Source organism: Andrena cerasifolii, chromosome 10 (assembly GCF_050908995.1).
Source record: "Andrena cerasifolii isolate SP2316 chromosome 10, iyAndCera1_principal, whole genome shotgun sequence".
Lineage (NCBI taxonomy): Eukaryota > Metazoa > Arthropoda > Insecta > Hymenoptera > Andrenidae > Andrena > Andrena cerasifolii.
In genome coordinates this window covers 7,182,132-7,200,179 of record NC_135127.1, presented here as the reverse complement: position 1 = coordinate 7,200,179, position 18,048 = coordinate 7,182,132, and the positions used below count along the sequence as shown (strand labels likewise).

The 18,048-nt window shown below is 46.8% G+C and overlaps 1 protein-coding gene across 13 annotated transcripts in view; it reads left to right on the top strand.

Moving 5' to 3' along the window:
* Positions 1–18,048, top strand: part of Mub (poly(rC)-binding protein mub) — a 231,255-nt gene that overhangs the window by 190,257 nt on the left and 22,950 nt on the right. For 9 of the 13 annotated variants that reach the window (XM_076821238.1, XM_076821227.1, XM_076821230.1 and 6 more), the window contains 3 exons: positions 280–684; positions 14,024–14,120; positions 14,609–14,888. In XM_076821238.1, coding sequence (XP_076677353.1) covers positions 280–684; positions 14,024–14,120; positions 14,609–14,888 — 782 coding nt within the window. Of the gene's footprint in view, positions 1–279; positions 685–14,023; positions 14,121–14,608; positions 14,889–14,995; positions 16,256–18,048 lie in introns of those variants that run through there. The other 4 variants (XM_076821239.1, XM_076821232.1, XM_076821237.1 and 1 more) reach the window with 4 other exon arrangements.

The following is an 18,048-nucleotide window of genomic DNA, read 5'->3' as shown; positions in this document are numbered from 1 at the left end:
GGAGGGATCAATGGCGCGATGCCAACTACCCCCGTTAGGCCTAACTCAGACGGACCACTTTAGAAGCCCACTACAACCACCGACAGCGACCCTTTCGTGGTATACGGTTTTTTGTCGTCGATACGGACTTCGAACGTGGTTGATTCCAGCGACAGCCCAACCACTGTTTTGTGGTTGCGGTGGGCTGCTAAAAGTGGCCCGTCTGAGTTAGCCCTTATCCGCCAGTAATCTTGGAAACGGTGTATTCGCACTCGTGCGTGTTGTGTTTTTCTGTTTCAGTCCCCTCCCAAAGGTGCCACGATCCCTTATCGCCCCAAACCCCAAGTTGGTGGGCCAGTGATCCTGGCTGGTGGGCAAGCCTACACCATCCAGGGTAATTACGCGGTGCCCGCCCACTCGGACGTAAGTACAGTATTGCCATTGCCCGCGCCCGCTGCCGGGCCCACCCCGCCCTCGCTGAACACCCAAACTTTGGCGACTTCGCCGTTCGCGGCCCACCCCTCCTCCTCGGCCTTCGCCGCTTCTCACGGGCATCCGCTCCTATCCACGGCCCACCTTACGACCCCACATCATCCTCTCCACCCGAGCCCCTTACACGCCAGCGTGGCAGGCCTCGCCGACCCCCTGCTGAAGAGTGGACACTTGCAGGCAGCCCTCCCGCCCGCACACCTCGTGGCAGACGCCGTAAGTCTTTTGTTTTTCGTGATCCACCCTCTCCCGTACCCCCTGTACCCCACGAGATACTATACCGCCCCGGACCCTTCTACCGTACCCCCCCTCGTACAACCCCCGACCGGTGCACACGCCCACATGCGCTTTATATATGCGAATCCGTATATATAAAATGCATAGAGCGCGAGCTCCTCCCCCCCTATCACTCTGCTCTCTCAGAACCCCCCTCGATCACCACCGTTACACGCCACCTGACCGATTCAATCGCCACCACACGCTCTCCGTGCGCCTCCAGTCGGGTTCTATGCACACAACCCTTTTCACCCCCTCGACGATTGCGGTAATTGGTGGAAGTCTGGAGCATTGTTTGCCGTTCTGAGTGCGAGCATTCGGGTGGCGGAGCGCTGTCCGGGAAGCGCTGATTCATCTTTGATTGCGCGCCGCTCCGGGGGTACGTGGCGGTTGGTTTCGCAAGTTCGCGGAGATGGAGAACGGTCGGGGTGGATGCTTCTCCCTTTCGATTTTTTCGCTCTGGGTCCTGTGCGGGAAAGGGGGTTGGGAGGTTTCTGGGACTCGCGAGGGGTTTCTCTGGTCATTGAGGTTGTACAGGGTGCGTAGCGGGGGATGAACTCGGGAGGAGAGGATCATGGGAGAATTGGCTCGAACGTGTGTCTTGTTTGACTACGCTGCTACAGAGGTACGGGCACTTTTTTTGCTGCGTGAGAGTAATTAGCAGGGTGGAGGCTGAAGTGAATCACTAGCATACTGTGATATGGTAGGGTTGATGTGAATCAGTCACTGTGCCTCAGTTCAATGAAAACGCCAATCGAGCAGGAAAATAAGATGAGACAAGACACATGTTAATATTTCCCTTTCTCTTTATCGCGATCTCGCTAATAACGAGAATTTTCAAACACCTAAACTGTTCCTCTCGATAAAAACAATAGATTCCCTCGATACCTCTGAACATACATAAGGCGATATACAAAATATATACACAGATTTTAATAGCACCTGCATTTATTCAGAATATTTTACATTGCTGTGTATTAAGTCAAGAACAGTTATAAATAACTGCATTGCGACGCACAAAACGAAACTCACGTTTCAGTTCAAGGCTGCGATGTTTACTCCATTAACTTCACCAGGAATAATGAGAAGCAACCTTAGTTGACGGTTTAAAATACGAAGTATTCGATTTCTTAAAAAATCCCACCACACCCTGTGCAATCTAAATTAAACTCATCGTCTAAAACTTTCAGTAGATCAATGAATCACCTGCAACAAGTCCGCGTAGGGTACCGAAACATGTTCCAGACATATCAATCTCCTCCGCTTTCAATTCACGCTAAACCCCCGAATTGAACCGTTACGAATCCAAAAACAAAAGCCAGACCGGCGTCGAAGGAATTGCGGGAAGTTTCACGGGAACGTGCTCCGACTGCGACTCGCAGCGGCGAGCCTCGCCGCGCCGTTTCAATTCTCCGCCTCGTCTCCGAGCTGTTCGCCGCGGAAATATCCAATTTTCACCAAATGCCGTAGCGTCCCGTAGAATGTTTGCCCGCGTGTACCGGAATGCATCCGCCGTTCTATAGGCCACCTGGTCCCCGGTCCTGGAAAGCCCTTTTACAACCCCCTAACCCTCGTCCACGTACAAGCATCGACCAACCCCCAACCCCTTCCGAAACACCTTGGCTTTTCCGTGATCGACGATCCCGTGCAGCTTCGAGGGTAAATCACCCCGAGGAAACAAGATCTTCGCGCGACCACTCGAACGCTTTTCCTTCCTCTCTCGCGAGGACCGGATTATACGAAACGCGGGCTACCCTTCTTCCGGGAGAGCACTCGAGGCTGCAGGCTACTCGTCGACGTTGCCCAACTACGTGACCTCGCGGGGAACAGCTTTTACATTCCACGAAATTTATCCATCCGAGCGGAACGAATATTCTCAGCGAGCACTGTTGGTCAAGATCAAACGTTTCGATATTCTTTTCTCTTCTTTGTCGCCCGGCAGTGTTGCTTGGGTCAGTCGAGGTTTAAACGCGCGTGCTCGCTGTATTCGATGAATGATCGAGGCTGATCGCGGCTCGGTGTATTTTAATGAGACTGTTCCCAGCGTTTTCTCTGGAAGTCACGCGTTGGTATGTGCTTTGCTTTTTATGTGATCCGCACGTGTCTGTTACGTGTATCTCGGCCGTCTGTGGATTTTTTCGTTCCTCTACTTATTTTTTGTCTATTTTTTTGTCCTCCTCTTTGTCGTATATGTGTACATGTTCACCAGTGCTTCTCTCATACGTGTTACCGCCCATCGCCCGTGGCCCCTCGGTGTGTTTTACGTCTCTACCCCTTTCTTGTGCTTGCGATTGGTAGTGGGTTGATTGCCTGTGAAACCGCTTGCCGTCCTTCACGGTGCACAGATTAATTCGTTGCATGCCACATGAGATATACACGATCGTGCGAGACGCGCGACAAGCAAGACCGCCAGGCGGGAAATGGGAGCAGATTGTTCGGTGAAATTCCGATGGTTTTACTTGTTTCGAGACTGAAATCGGTTTCGTTGGCGGCAGTACAGTGGAATCGATCGCGAGTCTTGGAGCTGTTCGGGTTTCTTCGCATCGCGCGGTGGAAGCTTTTTACGGGCAGAAATTACTGTGTTGGGCGAGGGAAATTATTGTGTGGACAGTTGTTATCGTTCGCAATGAACTGTTTACATATTTACGCAGAGTGTTTTATTGGCTCTATCATGTGGAAATTAAAATTGTACCGTAGAAAACGTCTGTGCTGAGGAAAATTGGACGATGAAGTTATTTGAGTATTCGAGTGAAGATTACCGATCTATTTAGATAATTTGTACCAGATGGTTGAATGGAGCAATATTAATTAGAAAGGTGGAATTTTAGTAATAGAGTTACTGAAACATACTGTAGATTGTTAATCGTTCCTCAGTTTGAGACCACCTTCGTAACTGTTATACTTAAATAATTGAAGAGTAAAAGTTCGTAGGGAACCAGTGACACAATTACTGCATCGAATTATACAGTAAAAAGCATGTAAACGAAGGCAAGAAAATGGCACGCTGCAAAAACCAGAGTTGCAGTTGAGCGCTTTAGTAGACGTAACCTTGAGTATAATATAAGCTAATTGACAAACCATAAAGACTTCTAAAGCAAAAGAGAAGGCGATGAATAGGACAGGGGGGAGGCGGAGGGGAGGTGCAGCAAAAAGAGTAGTTGGAATAACAAACATGCACAACGAAATATGATAATCAACAGCACCAAAGATCGTTAAGGATCAGAAGCAGCTTGAACTATTGGCAAACCGGTACCGGTCAGTTAATTATACTTATCCGTGTAAAAATAGCATACGCTCCTATTCGAATAGAAAGAAAAGTTGATAGATTGCAATAACAACAATTCCTTTTCAATTCACCCGAGGTGTGGTCTCAAACGGCTCGCGATCGGTATCGGTGTTCTTGCACTCGAATCGATTTGCATTTACGTCCGCGCTCAATAAGCCCGTCAAAGCAAACAGTAGACACTCCGGACAGATATTCGTCGCAGCCGGGATTGAAATTGCACAGAGTATTATGCAAATGGCCGGCGTAATGAAACGTCAAGTGACCGATTGAAACCTGTTTATCGCGGTTGAAGTTTAACGACTCGAGTCAGCGACTTCAATTGAAGCCGGTTTCAAAGTTTCGCTGCCTCGCTGCTTTTCCGCTATCATTAAACGCGCAACGGCTAGGAAAGCCTTGATCTCTGCCACGAGGAGCTTCTGGCTCCGAAGAGAGGCAAGAGTCTGCAGCGGCGAGACCCGTGAAAACAGATTCGTCCACGATGAATATAACGTCCCATTTCCGCCTCGCGTCCATTCCTCGCGCGTTCCCTTCGATACGTGACTTCGTGATGCTCTTCGCGAGAATCGTATTTGACGAGAGAAACCACCGCTAGAGAGAACACCCGGAATAAGAAGATACTGTAGAAGCTGGACCGAGAATATCGCGTTTCTATCCTATCGATGGTAAAGACGACACGGTGCCTTTTTGCCACGGTGTTCTAAGATCCCATCCCTGGTTCCGTCGAGTACGATGCTCGCGGAGAAGTTCTACTAGTCGAGGAGACTTGGACGAACCACGTGTCGGAAGATGAACGTGAAGCTTCCAGAATGATCGAGCCTGCTTTAGCATGAACGCTTACTCACGGGTCGCACGATGGATTCTTCGTCATGGCTTGTCGTTGGATTCGGTCAGAAGCCGTGCAGCAGCCACTGTAGCTCGTTGGCTGCTCACCAAGCACTTCCGAAGTAAACTCGTTCGGCCGATCGATCGGCAGATGCCATGAAACGCCACCCTGATAGCCAGAGGGCGAGTCCGACGCTAGGGCTGACTAGAAAGACGTGGCGAATAGGGCTCGTCTGAGCACGTGGTGCCAGAAGCTTTCGTCGTCTGGATTTTAGGCTTTCAGAATCGCGCAAGCTGCGGTATTTAAGAGTATTGTGGAGTAGATTCTTGGGGTTGGAGCTGCTGGAGGCTTCGAGTCCTCTTAAAACACCGTTCTGGCGCGGTTTGTCGAGGTTTTGGCTGTTTCCTGATATCTCAGTGCAATGGCATAGGTTATTTTACTTGGGAAGTAAATTGAATCAATAAACAAAGATTTTTTATTAGAAATATATTAGCTGCAAAAGTTCATTCGTTCTCAGTTAGATAATGTGAGGGGAATGTTGCGGGCTAAAGCGTATAAAAATAGGTGATCTTTAGGAATTAATTAAAGGAAAACTACCACAGATAATTTAATCGAACTTTCTTTGCATTGTATTTAGAATGTCTTAAACTATAGAAATATATTTTTTTCTCTGTAATTAATCGTTCCGAATGGCACTGAGGTTTCGTTGAAGTGGCATGAAATCCCCAAATGGGCAAAGCTTTTTAAAATTACAGAAATTACATTTTTTAACAAAATAACAACATTTGAAGTTTCAAATCACTTTTTCCCTATGTTTTTCATCCCTTCGGCACCTTAAAAAAAATACAAATTTTTTAATATATATATATATTAAATATATTAATCTTCAAAATAAAAAAAAGGTTCAATCGAACCGGATAATAACTTTTCTAGATATTTTTCCCACGGGTTTGGAGAACGCGGTTTCGAGGAAAACGCGGTTTAACGTTTTACGTGAGCGCTGAGTGGCCGGGTATTACTCACGCATTCGCCGCTACTCAAATGCCTATAACTTGATGAATTTTTCGAATTTCAAAAAATCCTTAGGTACTTTGATTAAAAAGAACTTGTAATAAATTTCCACTCTTAATAAAGCAAACATACAGACGTCTATTTCAACTTCCATTTGCCACAGTTCGTTGAATCCCATTCACGTCTTTCAGTTAATCACTTGAAGGATTAAAAGATTCAAAAGCAGTTACGTAATATGCAGCCTCCCTGGCAATGTTCCACTCCATTCACTCGCTGAATTAAAACTTGGGGTCATTAATCAACTACCCAACGATTCAAGTAGCCCTTCAATATTTAAACATATCGATACCCCTGGGTGCCTCGTTAGTTCGTTTGCGACGCCAACAAAACGTTAGTATTATTCTCCAAAAGAGCTGAAATCACGCATCCAGCAGCCTCCAACAATGCCAACTATATAAAGCACCTAGCAGAATCAGTGACGACTCTACAATACGTCTGGCTGAAAGTTTCATCAGTTCCATTAGCGTCGTTCCGTTGATCATCCGACAGGGAACACTCTAATTACGGGAATCGCGGAAAAAGAAAGCTTTGGCGCGCCGCTGTTCAAACGAGCCTCGCGGGTTCGAGCTTTTTTTCCCCCCCGGCGGATGGCGGCGCAGAGGACGCAGGGGCACTCGTTTGCCAAAGCAATTGATCCTGAATTTTCTATCTGTCGACGCAGTGGCGGCGCGCGAACGACGCCCTGCAAACATAATTACCGGCTTTAGCGGGGCGACGTTTGCTAATTAGCAACTCTTTTTGTGCGTGGACGAAGCGCAAACAGCGGCGCGCACGCTCCAGTTGGCCCAAGCCTGTTGACAGACCGAATTATTAAAAGGTTGCGTTTCCTCGTCCCATCGTCCAACGGACCCGTCGTCTGCGTCGGAATTTTTAATTCGCGCCCGGGGATCAATCGGGGGGGGGGGGGAAGAGAGGAGGGCGAAGGGGTGGGGATCATTCGGGGGCTTTTCATCGTTACGCGAAACGAGTTTGCGAGGTCTCGTCGTAAAACGGTTTATTCGGGGGAAAATAAATTTGCAATTTCGGTTTCGCGTGTCGCGTTCATCAGCGCGGCCTTTTGTCCTCGTTTCGATCGCCATCGCGTGAAAGGGCAGTTTTTCCCCCTCGTTCATTTTTCTATTAAAAAAGGGAAAGGAGGGTATCGTCGCGTCGACACGTTTCGGAAGCACGAAGGGGCGGGGGTGCTTGGAAATGCCGGAGAAATGATCGACTATCGATCGACCCCAAATCAGGGTGGCGTTTGTCGTCGTGTCTTCAACCCCTCTTGTCCCGCCTTCTTGTTTCTGTCTGCGCTTATCCGACGACGGACACGGAGCCCGACTTCCACGATTTCGGTACCGCAGAGACGCGTGAGAGGGAAAGGCCTGGAAAAAGCCGCGCTGATACGAACGGAGGAAAAATGGCGGCTGACAGGGCCCTCTAAATCTCTGTTTCTCGCTTAGCCGCGGCCACCGACGAGTTCTCCTTCTGTTCTTTCCGTTACCCTTCTGATTCTGTTCGTTTCTCTTGATTTCTGATTCTTTCTCATTCTACTTCGTCTTACCCCACCCTTTTCTGTTCTGCTCCATTCTTCTCGGTTCTCCTCGTGAGATATGTCACTGCGGGGGACGCTAGCTGAGGGGTTGGGTTTGGTCGACAAGTGTCGCGAGCAATAACCGAGGTGTACAACAGAAACAAAGACCAGTATGCATGCGTGGCACGAGAAAAGGTAGATTAAATAGGTATTATTATTGCGCTTTATATCTCTCTTTCTCTCTCTTGTCACGATATCCCACCTTTCTTCTCTCAGTTCTCTTTCTTTGCCCCTTCAGTCTGCCTGATACGAACACACTGTCTCTTTCTCTCTGTCTATCGGCTTACAGAACACGATTACTTCTTGGCTTCTTGTCCTCCGTACACTGTCTCTGATTTCTCTGCTCTTAGACAGACCAGGTCTGATCAGAAGTCCTCTATTTCTGATCCCCCTCCGAATCCTGTCCGCAAACTTTCAAATGGTCCAGGTCGTCGCTGAATCAATTTCGTGGAGACGTTTTTTCTTTTTTTTTTTATTGCAAAGGACTTGAGAAAAGACGAATCGGGATGGACAGAAATGTGTACGTGCACCTGCTTTGCACCTGTATGCGTCTGGCGAGGAGAGATCGCGATCTAGAGCTGCTAGTTTTGAACCAAACTAGCTTGAAATTGCAGAAACTGGTGGGCACGAATAGGCCACAGGATATTGTAGTTGGAACAACATCAAGTGGCTGATCAAGGGCACTTTATACCACTTCTTCCAATTTATTAGACACGTTGAATACCCATTTTTTGCGTCTTGTCAGTTTCCTTGTTCAGTGGAGAGGAAGGGAGTACAGTAATGATTCGGATTTTATGATGACAGTGGAAAGTGAAAAATGGGAAATAAATGACAGTGGAATTGTCCAAATTATGTTGTGTTTGGTCTTATTTTCATCAGCAAAATTGCATTAATATATTAAAGGTATTTTCATAACAGTAGAACAAAATATATCAAAATTTAATTTTTAATTATTAATCAAACTTGGTGGGGATAGACAGTCACGACTATCGAACAGGGATTTTGCCACGTCCATCAAATTATTATTTTGTAATAAAAAGTAAATATAGTATAGTATAAAAAAGGGTAGTTAAGTTATAAAGTTCCCCAAGTGTTCTTGAGAGACCAGACAATTTTATTCCAACTATAAAACTATTTAGCCCAGCCATCTAAACATTAAATCTTGAATATTGCTTAATCGAGACCTCTTTTTTAGTAAATTAAACTTAATATAAATAAAGAAAGGTTCTTACATAATTTTTATCCCCGAGGATTTCAAATCTCCAGCATTCTACACTTCTGATTTCTATCTTCAAAACTGTGATACCATCGCGATAAGTAGAGCCTCGCTTCATACAAATTCTATTCGACTTAAAACTGATCAGCAAACTACCTGCCCTTAATTTCCCACAATACCCCTACCAGCCCTGCCAACCTCTGCCCAGGTCTCGTTCCAAAGCAGGCTCGATTGGATCGCAACCTCTCCTCGCAAGCTTATTTCGGTCAAGCCTCCGTAAGCTTGCTCACTCGTCTTTCATCGCAATCGAAGCTACTCCAGACTAAAAAAAGAAAGAGCTAAATAATTGCTGGGAGGGAGAATTTACGCGGTGGTTCCATCCACATTAATACACCACCAGTCGCGCATCTTAAAAAGATGGCGATCCACCGCCATTTTGATAGCTTTCGCCGCGGTTCAACTTACCCCCCCCCCCCCGCGTTGCACATCGTGAACTCACTCACTCACTGCGCTTTGAACGTGCGCCCCTAAGGTGAACTGACGCAAGCAAGATCACTTCGGCTTCTTTGGCACTGTTCGTTCAAAGATCAGCGAAATACCAACCTAAAGCGAGACTTAAAGTACGTACACGCTTTCGCTTTTCACGGCTTCACCAAACAGACTTCTCCCGACGTCCCTCCCTTCCCCGTTCGCGCCACTGTATCTCTTCACACGCTCATACGTCTTTCTCTGAACTCTTCCTTCTTCTTCGTGGCCAGACGTTGCCTCGGTGGCCGCCGCGACGAAGAGGACGCCGAGGCAGCGGCCACGGAACCAACCAAACAGCTCACCGAGCTGCTCTCTCTATCTATCTCTCTCTCTCTCTCTCTCTTCGTTTTCGTTCGTCTCTTAGCCTTCGCCCCCTGAGCTGTCCATGGTCCCCTTCGCCATCCTATCTTAGAACAGCATGGCTTCCAGCACTCTCTTTAGCTACGAATCAAGAAGTTCGCGCGAGGGTGGGCTGCCCTGACATCACGTCTCCACCATCTTGAGCAGGGTAGAAGTTACGCCGTGGAGATCATGTATCTTTGTTTTCTTCCCCCCTTCTGAAACCTAGCTGGCAAACGTCGTTCCCTGCTGATCCTGGTCCGCGGGAAAATCTTGAGCCTACTGGTGGTCGAGTGATGTCTTATAATAAATACCTAATTGATAAATGGTTCGTTAATGTTATTCACTTTGGTTAATGCAATATTAGTGTCGAGCTGGAAGATCACTGTGGCTGAGAATTCGTTTATAATGGAGATGATGGTGGATGATAGTGGTGATCACACGACCACTGGTTGATATAGTAGTATGGTCAGCTTCATCGCTGATTTTCCACGCGGAACAGTGATCCGTGACGGCGTTTGCGACGTTTGAAGACACATGGTATACGTAATGTATAATTATACCGCGTGCACATAGGCTAGTCTAGATGATATTGCTGATAGAAGACCAATCACACTATGGGTTTTCATGTTTTAGGACGCAATTTGTAGGATTTAAGGGAATCCTAGATCTTTACCCCCGCCATCTCGTCCTCCTTATGACAAGGAGCAAGAGAGAATGTATTTTTTCTATATGTACTCCTCTCTTCTTTTTTTTTTATTTTCGTTTGTATTTTCGTTTTTCGTCTCTCAACTCATTGTCTGGTTTGACTCCACACACGATGGGTATGCATTTACGTTCTACTTTACGATCGTAGTAATTAGTTATCGCAGTTTCTGCTCCGCGTTGTACCTAGACGAGAAGATGCTCCGCTGTAATTAGCGTTTTACAGTGGCTCGCCGCTATTGCAACGTTTACGAGGCAATTACCGAGTTTGTTGTTGTTGCCAGTTTTTAGAGTGGTCCATGAATTCCTGGGCAAGCTTGAATTATTAATTGGAATCGCAGCATGAGCGTAACGAGTGAACCTTGTTTCATTTTGCTGTAATTTGAGAAATTTCTCTGAAATTTATGTTCATATAGTACTGAATAGCAGAGTTAATAGCAATTTTCTCCACTGAAAATAGTTTAGAGATCAGTTTGGAATGCATTCTTCAGCAAAAGATTCAGACAGTAAATTATATAATGCATCGATTTCTTTAAATTTATTTATTAACAATTTTCGTGTTAAATATACAGCTTAAACTTCGTTGTGTCAAGAGTTCTGTCCCACACAGAAATAAGGGCTTCAGATCCATTCAAAAGAAGTAAAAAATATTGCTGCAATTTGTACTGGTTTCCAAAATTCTCATCTCGATAACTTCTAGTAGAAACTAGAGAAACTCGAGAATTCGAGACTTTGCACTTTTTTCGTGATTCGAAACTTTTGGAAGCCATATAAGAAAATTTATATAACATCAATGCATAATTATTGAGATAGAAGCCATTCTGCCCCGAGAATTTGTATATTGTTATAGTTTTGCTGATATTTACTTTAATTATGGTCAATAGAGGTTTGTGCAAAATTTTTGTTGAGTTCAGTTCTTGAACCAAGATGTTCCACTTATGTACAAAACAGAAACAGCACTTTAAGTTTCGAGAGTTTGGAAGCCTTACGAAGTTTCAGTTTATAGTTTCGAAGCCTTACAAAGTTTCGGTTTCGAGTTTCGAGAATTTAAAAATCACCCTCGAACCCACCCCTAATCGAAACAATTGATAAAATAACAGACATGTAAAAACTTACAGGGAAATAATTCCACAAGTATGCAACTTGCAGGGTGTCTGACCACACACGTGCCTATTCTCCTTACTCCATTTCAATCCACTTGTCCATCGTCTCCTAGCCCCATAGACTTCAACAACTATATTATTTTAATACTACACTTAGTACACTTTGTCGTATTAAGGCAACTTTGTAAACATATACAAAATTAGCAATTCATTTTAACATCGTCAACTTATTCTATCATCTACACTCACAAAAAAGATTCCAAAGTGTCTTCTGCCCATAAGAACTCTACACACAAAGAAGTTTCTTATTTAAAAAAATAATTCTAAAATGACGAATGTATTCATTTAAACTCTCCGTAGCAGAGTTACCAAAATATGAAATCATTTAACTGTCCAATCTTCCGATTACACCGAGCACGAAATTAAATGATTACCGAAAATAATTCCTATTCAAAACAACATCGATCATTTCCCAATGCACTTCCGCGAAGTATTAACGCTCCGTCGTGAATCGCTTAAACGGAAACAGGGGCTGTATTGATATCGGCCCCGGAATTCCCCGCAAGTTCGCCAAGTTCCGCGAGCGCTCTTCAAGTTTCAAGTTCCATCCTACCTCGTCGACCACCCCGATAGTTTCAAGCTCCATCCGAGAATTCATCGACCACCCGGATAGTTTCAAGCGGCACGATATTCCTCGTAATTAGTATATAAAAGGCGCGCAAATGGAAAGCGGGTCAGCCCCGTTTCATTCAGCTCTGCTCGTTTTATTCGCCCGGTCGCCGGGTTAACGAGAAAAATTCTAATTCGCCGACGGTGAAACGGGCGATCGACGTTGAAATTCATTTCTGTCGTTGATTCGGATGAAAAATGCATAACCAGTTGCATAAACCAAAGGAGTGGGAAGGGGGGGAGGGGGGCAAGAGAAAAGTATTCCGAGAGAGGGCGAGTTAATTGGACGCCATCGAAGCATGCTCGAGAAGTCGAACTATCGTAAAAAGAGAAAGAGAAAAGTTGTCTTTTTCAATGTCGTGGAGATACGTAGATGCATGGCTGTCGCGTGCTCTCTTCTCTCCTTTATCTCTCTGTTGCCCTTGCTCCTCGACGTTCCACTTTACCGATAGGTTCTCGGCTCAAAACAACAGCGTTTGGCAAAGGAATTGGAGATGGACCCTGAATCGTGTTCTCTGTCCCGCTCATAACGTCCTGGACACCTCGTCTACCGGTCCCACGATAACGCGAAACGACTCCCCGGTCTGCAAAGCTGTACATTGCTATACACACCGTCGAGTGGACTCGGTCCTGCCAAATTCCATAGCAATAGAGAGAAAAACGATCGACAGATATTGATACTTTCTTCTGTGATCTCTCAGTTGTCACTTATAAAATTTCGAGAGTTCCGTTTTCTGTGACTCTAAGCAATGGTCGATCATTGCGGCAGGTAATTCGGATTCTTGCCACGGAAAGGATCTCCTTTGTTGCCTCGCATTGAATCAGCTTTTTTTCCAGTAGCAACTTACAATTAGTCGATTCGATTTATATATAGGGTGTTCGGCTACACGTGGGAGAAAGAAAGAGATGATTTTACATGGAAAAATAAGTCGAAATTATAGAATAATATTTTTTGATTGCGCGCTTCGTATTCCAGAAAATTCCCTTTGAATTTTAGCCGACTACGCGTGCACCGAAGTATTTTCAATTTTAGCTGTTTAGCTAATTTAATACTGTACTTCGGTGCACACCCACTCGGCTAAAATTCAAAATAAAACGTCTCGAGAACGAAGCGCAATATTAAGAAATCGAATCCTATATTTTCCACTTATTTGTTCAGGTACAATCACCCCTTAAATTTTCTCCCGCGTGTCTCCGAAACACCTTGTATATTTTCCCCGAACGAATCGTTCAGACTCGATCGGCGGACTAGCTCGAGGGAAACTTTTCATCGGTACCCGCTCGACTTTTTCAATGTTCCCTGTGTTGGTGTTTACGTTTGGTTCCACTTGGGACACCACTTTTCCGTTACTATTTCCCGATGATTTCACCGTTCTCTTTGGTTGTCAATCCCGCGCAGCATGTGCTCTGGGAAGAGCTTTATAGTCCGTGTGATTGGCGACGTCAACGGTTTTCGCGTCCGACTGCTCGTCGTGGAACGAATGTTTTGGATTGGTCCCAGGAAGTCGGGACATCCTGCTGGTCGAGATCGCAGCGGAGACTGTGGGAACAGACGTTACAGAAAGTTAGACGCGCGTGCCGACACGACCGTAGAATCCAAGGCGATCGACGAGGATCATCGACGAAGGATGAGCCTAGAGATATATTCGTTGAATCTTGTTACTCGCACCATCCCAGCGATGGTGGCGATTATTCGTACCTTACGTTTCATCTTCTTCTTCGTTTTACACTTTTGTTTTGATCGTTTTGAGCGACACCTTTTTAATCAACGATCCTCGAATGTGAGACGCGCGAGGAAAGCAGGCAGATTATTAATACGTTCCTTTTAGATATCGTTTATCTCGGTGTCTTCGTATACCCCTGAAGCACTCTAACGATTCTGAGCAGTGGCTCGTGTTCTTTCTTCCCTCCCCGCGCTCCTCCTGTTTCTGTTGCTGAGCGATGGATTTCTTCGACGTTGTTACAGATGGGCAAGCTCGGTAGCAATCCATTGGCTGGGCTCGCGGCTCTGGGCCTTGGAGGCCTTGCCACACCTGCCAACACCGGTGGGCTCAACCCAGCAGGTAAGATCACGTCTGGACTTCAGCTCTTCTGGTTTCATCATGTTATACCTCTTACCACCTAAAGCAGCTAATTGGAATGTCCACACGTGCTAGAAGCTAATCAAATCGATAATATAATAAACTGTAACTGTACCCATCCCAATTACTCCATCTTCCAGAGAAAGCTACATAGAGAATAGCAGAACTAATCAAAGGGTGCCATTTTTCCAAGGATTATTTCATAACACGATAAAAGACCACCGCAACACCTGTCCACAGTAATCCTATATGATTTTGTAACTATAAAATACGATGTACAACCTACGCAAAATGTATTTCCAACCCTCCACTTTACGCTGAAAGTGTCCTAGTCCAATTGGTCAGTGAAATGCTAAAATCCGTTGGCCAAGTTTAGTCCAGTGTCCTAACTCGCGCAAGTTCATAACATTGTCTCAAGTGCCACGATGGACTTAAGTGTTTTATAATCTGCGAACATATTCCGTTCGCAGCATTAGCAGCACTCGCTGGTAGCCAGTTACGCACCAGCAATACGAATAGACAGCAGCCAGCGGCGAACAATCAGACACACGAGATGACAGTGCCGAACGAGCTGATCGGCTGCATCATCGGCAAGGGTGGCACCAAGATCGCCGAGATCCGCCAGATCTCCGGCGCCATGATCAGGATCAGCAACTGCGAGGAGAGGGAGGGCGGAGCCACCGATCGTACGATCACCATAACCGGGAACCCGGACGCCGTGGCATTGGCACAATATCTCATCAACATGAGGTGAGTACCGGGGGACCAGAGCGACGCCTCGCTCGTGGTTGCACCGTGATCGAACGAACCCAAGGGTCTGCGAGGAACGTTGGACCTAACGTCTCAAACCCTTTCAGCGCTACGAACCCATATATGCGCTCGATGAGCGCGTGTGCGGAGAACGCCCACGAGGCGTTCGGGGGCTATGCTCAATGAATAACACCGAAGCGTTTCCCGCACACAGGGTACACGTTGAGCGATTGAGCGCCAGCGCTGAAGGGGTCCCAACGCCTCCGGAGAGCTGTCCAAGGTTCCTTCTCGATCACATTTCTGTTCCGTTTGAAGAAAAGAAAAAGGAATATAAAAGAAAAAAACTATTTGTACCATCCCCCGAACCCCCATCGAAACAAGTCGAACTCGTCCCGGCTACGTTTTACGGTAGATCGCGGCCACATTTACCACCCACCAATACCCCCCCTGTATCTATTTCTTATTTCTTTCTTTCTCATCTACGGCGATCGATCGCCGCACCACCTCGGGCTGTATATGTCGCCGGTTGTAGAGTTTTACACGTTGATGATCCTCGACGAACAACCACCACCAAAATACCCCCCCTTATCAACGACTCGTCTGTTTTGTGTTACTCGTTCCTCCCGTAATATCGACCTTTCTTAGCCTCGGTGTCTTGAAGGTGATCAGTGAGACTAAGGGGAATTAGTCGAATTGCCGTCATCGCGAGCACCTCCCATCATGTTTGTTACTGTTGGCTGCGGCGTCGACGCGCCGGTTCACGATCCCCAAGTTTCTCGGTCCCCCCCCTTGAAACGTACCGCCAGTTAAGTACTCGGGTACCTCGGTCCTTGTGCGTTACATGCAATCCTGTAACTATAAGAGATTTAAATAGGCAACACCTCGCCGTTCCTCTATTTAGCGTCGCGACGGACACTGGTAGAAGCGTGTCGTCCACCCCGGCGCGTCGACGCGAGCAAAGTGTATCACGAAAAAGGTGGCGATACTGTATAGAGAACTAGGCACGCACGGAGCCACAGCCGAAGAGAATAATTCTCCCTCGCTGTGCGCTCTCTCGTGTACGTGCGCACGGCACCAGAGTATCGTAACGCCACCTCGGTCTAGAGCGAGAAGCAGGTGAGATATCCGTAGTTGTAAGGTCACATAGCCACGGGAAGACGTCGCAGCAACGTGGAGGGATCAGCGTGTCTACGTGGAGTCGACGGAAGACATCTACCAGGACGGAAGAGGATTCTTAATCCTTTGTTTCCAGGTCCTGCTTTCCAGGCCCAGTACCCTGAGTATCCTGCAGACACATCTCCGCTCAACATCTGTTTTCCCCCATTGTCGCTGGCTGTCCTTTCAAGCAAAAAAAAAAAAAGACAAAATATATATACCAGACAGAAACGACACCGTGCAGTAGTCCGAACGATTCTAGCAATTGTCTACCCCGTTTGATTGCGATTAATGATCCTCGATGAGTCCCCCGCGCGCGCAAGTGCATCACAAAAGTTCCTCCACCTCGACTCGGTTCTTTCTTTCCAACGATCCAACGTTTCTTTTCGACGGGGACGCTTTTGGCGAAGGTTCGCTGGTGCTCCTTCTCCTTTCTTCACTCATTTCAATTTTTTTTTTTTAATATTTCTCCTGGCGGGATTAGAATTCGAAGGGAAGTAGATGTTCAGATTGTCTTGAGCTCAATATCGTTAGAATTCCATCAGACCTTCCTAGGCCAATTAATGCAAAAGCACTTGACCAAACAAATTACAAATGACAGAGACCCCACCTTCGCCAAGGGCTCCCTTGCATTTTGACTTTTACATTTCCTCGCTGATTGACATCGTCGCATACTATAAATGTTCGCGTGTGCAGAACTCTGCCCTCCTAAATCGTGCTATGGGACTAATATATACCTTCCTCACGAAACGGCGACACTTGAATGGCTGGAACGATACTAACGTAGTCGTTGACGAGATTCGAGAAGATTCAACGCGTCCCGATATCGCAGCAAACCTTAAAAAAAAAAAAAGAAAAGAAGTATTCACTGAAAGCCACCCCTAACTCTCGACTAGCACGACCAAACGGATGTTCCAAAGTATTTCAGCCGCTCGGATACGCGGGTCGAATACCTCCAAACACTGCTATCCCCCCCCACGTTATAATTATAATCCATTATATTTTATTCCAGATTGTTGTCACTCATATTTTATACTACTGCATTTAATAGCGACAGAATATTCATCATCCACCCCCCCACACCCCCCACCCAGATATTATTACTTCTTGTGCCTGCTCATAACTTGGTCGTCGTCGCCGTGATTGTTACATTACCGTGTATAATCCCCCACCATCGCCACTCCCCGACGGCCAAGAACTGCACTCTGCCTGTCGCACCGTTCCGGTTGCTGTCTAGCCGCGTGTGATGTACGAGCCAATTATCGAGTCGATCCCTCAGCCGGGGCCCGGTTGAACGCGGGCGGTGGCCACGATTTGCCAAATCGGCGACAGACTTGACTGATTATCGCCGTTGGCAGAGTGCACGTCCTGCGCCTCGTTCAGTTTGATTTCCGCTTTTCAGTGACTACAGTCGCGCAGAGCCATGATACGTTACCACGGGGTACCCCTCGGTCGCTTCGCACACCGTATCCGCGATACGATACCACTTGCAAAGAAAAAAAATAAAAGAAAACAGCAGCTTTTGTCCGCGCCGTCGTAGAATCGTCGCACACCCCGTCTGGGTGGATAGAGTTCTCCCGATCCTTCCTTGCGTCTGATCATCGCGCGTCACGCAACGGACCATGGCTCTGCTGTGCCAGAGAAATGGACACTGTATTCGCGAGGGATCCTCCATCATCTTCTGTATTTCACCGAGGATCGCGGGCCTCCGGATGTTAGTAGCTAGTTGGTCGATCGGTGGCTGGCACCGAATACACGTCCATTTCGACGGCGCCTCCTTTCAAGCGCGTCCTCCGCGTCGAGACGCGATTTGTCTGGTGTCGCAGGCCACCTGGAAGACGAACGAAGCGTGGCCGTCCATCTGGTTCGATCGTTAGTCGCGTCCTCTTCCAAGTGGGTGGCTTCTGAAACCCGACGAAACGCGTTCCGACCGCGAAACAAACTCCACCCTCGCCATCACCCCCCCATGAACCACGTAGCCGGTGTACGCGAGAGTACCACGCTC